This window comes from Pteropus alecto, unplaced genomic scaffold, assembly GCF_000325575.1.
Source record: "Pteropus alecto unplaced genomic scaffold, ASM32557v1 scaffold222, whole genome shotgun sequence".
NCBI classification, from domain to species: Eukaryota; Metazoa; Chordata; class Mammalia; order Chiroptera; family Pteropodidae; genus Pteropus; species Pteropus alecto.
This window is the reverse complement of record NW_006433716.1, coordinates 4024177-4030439: the sequence shown is the minus strand read 5'-3', so window position 1 is coordinate 4030439 and position 6263 is coordinate 4024177. Positions and strand designations below refer to the sequence as shown.

Genomic DNA, 6263 nt, shown 5'->3' with positions numbered 1-6263 from the left:
ATTTGGTCCTGTACACCATATTGTGTTTACTATAATACAGAAATAAAATATCATAAAAGTATTCCTGTGTATACACTTTTCTAAATCTGTTTGGAGTTTTATGGATCTCAAGCTATCCATATGACTCTGTTTCCTTATATCTGAAATTACTAATTAGAGCCTTTAGAGCACAGGAAAATACTAGCAGATTTTGCTTTCAGAGTAAATCATCCTTGTTTTTTCATCCATCTTCTCAAAAGAAATATAAAAATGAAGTCAAATGAATAAATTATTGAATTCTGAATTTATTTCACTTCTAGATCTTTTTGAAATGAAGGTCAGGGAGTAAGATTTGTATAAATTTTGGTAATATTTTAGACTTAAATGTAGAAGTTAACATGTATATATTTTCTGTAATTCCACAATGAAGCTAGAAGCAGAGCTTATGTATATATTTGTTTGCATGTATCCTTCAGAGTGAAATCTTTAACAAACTTAACAGTATAGATATATTCATAAAATGAAAACAATGTAATATAGTACTGTAAGATCCACAACCACACTTTCTGATTTTAGCTTCCTTTAATATTAGGTTGTCATCAGATTCCATAATTCTTTTAAGTTAAGAATGAAATCACATTTCATATTTATTTCTAAGGATTATTATTTTTCATTATTCAGCCTCATGGTAACTAGCAGATTTGAATATTTTGGAACTTAAGAAATAGAAGACAAAATAAGGGATTTCATAAGCCAAATGGAAGATTTTAAATGATCAATTGACTTATTTTATGCAGTATGCTTTTTAGTAGTTGTAAAACAATATAAACTTTAACAATACTGTTCCTGTAGTCAATAATGACTGGGTACTTAAGTGATAACTAGAATTGTATTTTCTGTCCATATGGCTTAATTTGAAAATGGGAATTCCATTATTTTTGTTTCAAAAGTTTTTTTTTTTTTTAATCTTTTGGGGTCTAGTCTTCATATTGCTGCCATTTAAAAATAGATATTAAATAATCTTTTCAGATTTATTAGATAATATAGAAAGAAAAAGTATCCTAGGAACTTACCAGGGAGATAGATACCTTACAAGGGATAAAAAGTGTTTCTGCTTCAAAATTTTTTTTTAGTTGACTTTAAATTTGGAGAACAGAATGGTGCAGTGTGAAAAGCAAACCAAACCATAAGCTTTAGAGCCAGATAGACTTACTTTGCACAACCATAGAATGAATATCTTGTGACCTTTGACAAGTTACTTGACATTTCTCTGTCTCATTGTCCACATGTGGGAAACAATACCTATCTCCTAGGTTTATTTTAAGTGTTAAATGAACAATATATATTTAAGTGTGCCTGGCACAAGTTATGTGTCAATAAATGCTTATACATTTTCCCTAATAAGATAGACTCTGATTCTCAACTATGCTTCCCCTGTAATATATTAATTTGGGGAATAAAGAATTGATGGAGAAATAAAGATTTTTTTTAATTTAGCACAAAGACAATTCTTTTTATAAATCTCTTAAATTTTTCTGTTCCCTCTTCTCTCATTCATACACATATACACATACTACATGTATAAATTTTTCAATGTATGTACAACCAGTTCTTATAAATTTTTGTTGGTATTAACAATTATTACAAACAGTAAGAAATGTGAACCCCTTTGAGTCTTTAGCATTTCAAGGGAGTTAGTGGTAAATTATCCACATCTTGGAGTCCAGCTTCTATTTTTTTTTTCTTTATTAAAGCAGTGAAGTAGCAGTTGTTTCAATGCTGTAATGAATCAAACAATACTGGAAATTAAATCCCAAAGCAGTGCACCATTAGCAGATATTAAGACATTCCACGAGCCAGCATCATATATTTTCAGCGGTTTTATACTCAATCTACTTTTTCAGCAACACTTTGGGAAATATCCCAAGATAATTTACTGAGTAAGTGCATCAGTCTTTTAAAAGACATTTGGAATATTTCATAGTTTGATCCCCTGAGACACTCTAATAAAGGAGACAGAAATTTTAACAAAGAAATAAATAGATTAAGGATGCAAATAATCTAGGCATTGGCACTGGATCATAGCTTCATTAAAGAGCTGCAGCTCTTCCTCACCTCTTTACCAAGGGCCACAAGTTTCTTTGTTGTTTAAAGACTCTCCATTAATTAAGACAGTTACTGAAAAACAACTCAGAGGTACAAAATATCACGAAATCTTTTCAAATGTCAATTTACACGAGTGTTTCTGTATATATTGTATATCCTATATTGTATATAGATGAAGCAAACAGTTACAGGCTGCTCTCACTACAATCGACCACTTTGTTCTGTTGGAGGACATCTGGAACACCACAGATATATCTCCTGGACTGAATATCAAACAGCAAGTGCCTGCCCCTTTCTGAGAGCTGTCCTGCATCAACCTGATCCAGGAATTTTAGAATGCATGGGCAAATTCGAGGTGGCTCCCCAGCCTCTTTTCCCCTTCACTATCCAGTGGAGCTGAGCACGAGACTCCAGGGCTTCCAGGGAGTATTGTTTTCCACGTGACTTGCCGTGTACCGCACAGTGTGTAAAGCGTTGGGCGCCTACTGACACTCGTATCGACAGTCATCATCCTAGTCTGGTCCTCAGTCTTCAGGTTTTCCTTCGTAGCCCCCTAAGGCCTGAAGTGAGGCTTTTTCAAGGCCAGTGGGGCTACTGTCTCACTTATCTCCTTCCGGATGCCAATCACTATTGCCACCCTCTCAGCCCCAATCATCTTCCGCGTGAAGATTGGCAGTCACCAAGGGTCCTTCGTGGACTTCACATTCAACTTTTTGCCAGAAAACCCTACAAAGTAAAGGACCCCTCGGAACTGAACACTTCGCTCCAAAATCTTGCTGGAAATCCACTCGCCCTACCTCTTTTAATTCATGGTGAGTGTCGAGGGCGGGATCCAGGAAACAAAATTATTTTTGGCCTACCCCTCCCTCCCCACAGAGTCGAATCACCGAGGAAGGCTTTCAGGCTTTCCTCCGCTCCGCGTTTGCAGCCTTCATTGAACTCAGTTGGGGGTGGGGAATTGGGGAGAAAAAAGCCTTTGTGCACCTGCCATCAGTCTCCAGCGGCCACACGCAGGTACCGGGCGACGACGCGGTGGCCCCTCTCTTCAGCCAGGTCCACGGGCAGGCGGCCCCAGGCATCGCGCACGTCCAGCCGCGCCCCGGCTCGGTGCAGCGCCACCACCGTGTCCAGGAAGCCCTCCCGGGCGGCGTCGTGCACCGGTCGGGTGAGAGTGGCGGGGTCGGCGCAGTTGGGGTCCGCGCCGTGGAGCAGCAGCAGCTCGGCCACGCGGGCGCTGCCCATCATCATGACCTGCGGGAGGAAGCAGAGTGGTCAGGGCGAGGGAACAGCAAGATGCAGGCCTGGGTAGAGACAGGTACAGCCATTTCAAAGAAATACCTATTTATGAAGTATCTACCTAATGCAAGGGCGCACACTAGCCTCAGGAGTCTGGTTAGGCTCCATTTGCTAACGCAATATCCCACACTCCCCAGTCTCTCCACCCGCTCCAGTCATGCTCTTTACTAATAGAGCTCCATTTTATTCTCCGAACATGCCGAGACAAGAAAGAGCTGATGATATAGTGCTTGTCGTCCTCGTGAGAAAAAAAGAAAATTTTGATTTCCATTTAAACATGGGAATCTATTTTGTTAAATGATTTATAGAAGAAATTAAGTTTAAAGGCTTTTAAAGTCTTAAATTATTTTCTTGCCCCCCCATCCCCGCCATTATCCGGGTCTAAAAATCTTTACTAGGCTGTCCGCTGATATATATTTTTTAGAAGTCAGAATAATGCTTTAGGGGGAGAAAATAAGAAACAACTAAGTTTAAAATAAAGTTTACTTTGTTTAGTTCTTGTAGTAAATCCTGTTTTTGCTTTTCAGTCATATATGTTTGTGCTCATAACGAAATATAGTTCAACAATTTGAGCCAAAATTGGAGATAAAGGGGAAAAAGTAAAGTCACACACTATAAGATTATGTTAACAAATTATTTGTTTTTTTAAAAAAAAATTTAAGGTAATGTTATAGAGAATGGCAAAAGTTTAGAGGGTAATTTAATTTTATCCTCTAAATTAAATTAGAGGGTAATTTAATTTAGAGGATAATTTAATGTAACATGTAAAACACTGTATTTACATTGCACAGGATTTTGTAATGTGCTAGATTTTATAATGTTAAATAGTAAATATTTTACTTTATAAAAAGAGCGTGTATGTTAGTAGTTGAATCAGAACAAGGCCTAACTTAAAAAGATGTTTGAAGCAGTAATTCTATAGTATCCATTTGTATACATGTATGTTATGCAAGCATTTACACTCTTATTTTAACAATAAAATAATTTTGATAACTAAATATCCAAAATGGAGTTATTTGTTCTTGTGACTTTGTGTTTTAAAATGTATTATGTTGAAACTAATATAAAATAATATCGAATGTCAACTGTAATTTTAAAAAAGTACCATGCAATTGAAAGATAGTATACTAATTTTTGTTTCCTAAATATTAAAATCATCCATTTCCTCCATTAAAAACTGTATGTTATTTCTACTAGTGATATAAAGGCCATTTCACATGTGGAGAAGAGGGGAAAATATGGTTCTTAATATCTCAAAAAATGGTGAGTTAATACTGTAAATAAAACCTCTTTTTACAATTATTATAATTTGAAGTCTTTAAAAGCTACTTACCCATGTTTTTGTTGCTTTAAACTACATCTCATTATTTATATTTTTCTAAGAATTTAAAGGGAATGAACAGTTTTTTTTTCTCCTTTTTAAAATCTATGCTATTAACAAGGTTCCTTAATAAAAGCTTGGGTCTGGAAGGTTAGGGTGAGGTGAAAACTGAAGATGACAATATTCAACAATATAGCACAAAAACATTACCTTGGATTTTAAAGGACTTAAAAATAAATCTGTACTAATTAAAGTGGGATTAATAATTAAACAATGAATAATTGTATTTTATCATGAACAGGCTAATTATTTATGAAGACTCTTTTCCATTTAAAAGGAACCTAACAGTTGTTGCGGGAGTGCTTTTTTAATCTAAGCATTCGGTATGATAATTAAGCAATAAAAATCCATAGAAGCATTTTTCTTTCTTATGTAATACTCAAGAGACTGCTAACAAAATAAAAGGAATTAAGTGTTGTGGTTGAGGAATCCTATCTGTTCCTTTGTATTCATTTCGCCTTTATAAGGAAAATACATAGAATTTCACATCGCATTTTTTTCATGTGCTATGATTTTTTTATGATTCCTTAAATCCAATCCTGAATGTGTAACTTGTAATTTATCTCTATCGCTGAAAGTAGACATACAGACAAGACAGTTCTCCTCCCCGAGTAACCTTTCCTTTTGTCCTTTCTTCCTCAACCGAATCTATCAATACCTTGCATCTCTGATCATGAGACGGGAGAAGAAATATTGATATGTTTTACATCTTTAAAAAGAATACGAAACTGAAGCAGTGGGTTTTTCATTCCCTTTCTGGAAAGACAGAGTGGAGACCTAGGCCCCAGTCTCGTCCCACGAGGCCGCGCCCCCGCATTAGTGCGCCCCCTGCCGGCGAGGCCCCGGGGCCCCAGCTACCTGGATCGGGCTCCTCCCGAAGCAGTTGACTTTGTTGGGATCCGCACCGGCTTCCAGGAGCTGTCGCACCATCTCAACTTGCCCCCGCGCTGCAGCGCTGGCCAGTCCCGCATCGCCGCCGCCGCCACTGAGAACGCCCTTGTCCTCCTCTCGCATTTCGCGTCCCCAGGCGCAAACTAGCCCGGATGATCCACTGCTGACCGTGAGCTTCACGACACTCCTCCCTCCCTTCCCACCTCGCCCTGGCGCGCGCTCTCCTCCCCGGGAATGCTCAGCTCAGCTTCGGTCAGTCCCCTTTCGCCGTCCTTCTGTGCCTAGCGGGCGCGTGCAACGGCCGGGCGGCCTGTCGTTAAGCCGGACTCGCGAATCAGCGGACGCGCTCGGCTCGTTCCCAGGAAAGGTCCCTCGCGCGACCGAAGCCGAGCGCAGAGCAGCTCCAGCCGCAGAGTACCGGTGCGTTGCCGCGTGCTGACTCACTGCGGAGCTTCGCTCTAGCAGTGTGGAGAGTCGGCAAGGAATGAAACGGTTTCTAGCCGGGCGGCGGGGCTGGGCTCTCCCCACCCCCCTAGGCTCCGCCCGCTGTCCGGAGGGCCGGCGGGCGCGCAGACTGCTTTCACTGTGCAGGGTCGGGGGCCGGGGAGGC

General features: G+C 39.4%; 1 protein-coding gene across 1 annotated transcript; it reads right to left on the bottom strand.

Moving 5' to 3' along the window:
* Positions 1 to 264: 264 nt before the first annotated feature.
* Positions 265 to 6159, bottom strand: CDKN2B (cyclin dependent kinase inhibitor 2B). Its single transcript, XM_006908353.3, has 2 exons — positions 5621 to 6159; positions 265 to 3336 (listed from the first exon to the last, which is right to left on the bottom strand). The coding sequence occupies exons 1-2, from the start codon at positions 5774 to 5776 to the stop codon at positions 3076 to 3078; spliced, it is 417 nt and encodes a 138-aa protein (XP_006908415.1). The 5' UTR covers positions 5777 to 6159; the 3' UTR covers positions 265 to 3075.
* Positions 6160 to 6263: the final 104 nt, after the last annotated feature.

Excerpts from the sequence above, each read along its gene's own strand:
- CDKN2B (XM_006908353.3), bottom strand. The coding sequence starts at position 5,776 with ATGCGAGAGGAGGACAAGGGCGTTCTCAGTGGCGGCGGCGGCGATGCG. Across the intron at positions 3,337-5,620 it reads TCGGGAGGAGCCCGATCCAG|GTCATGATGATGGGCAGCGC; the intron begins GTAGCTGGGGCC and ends TTCCTCCCGCAG.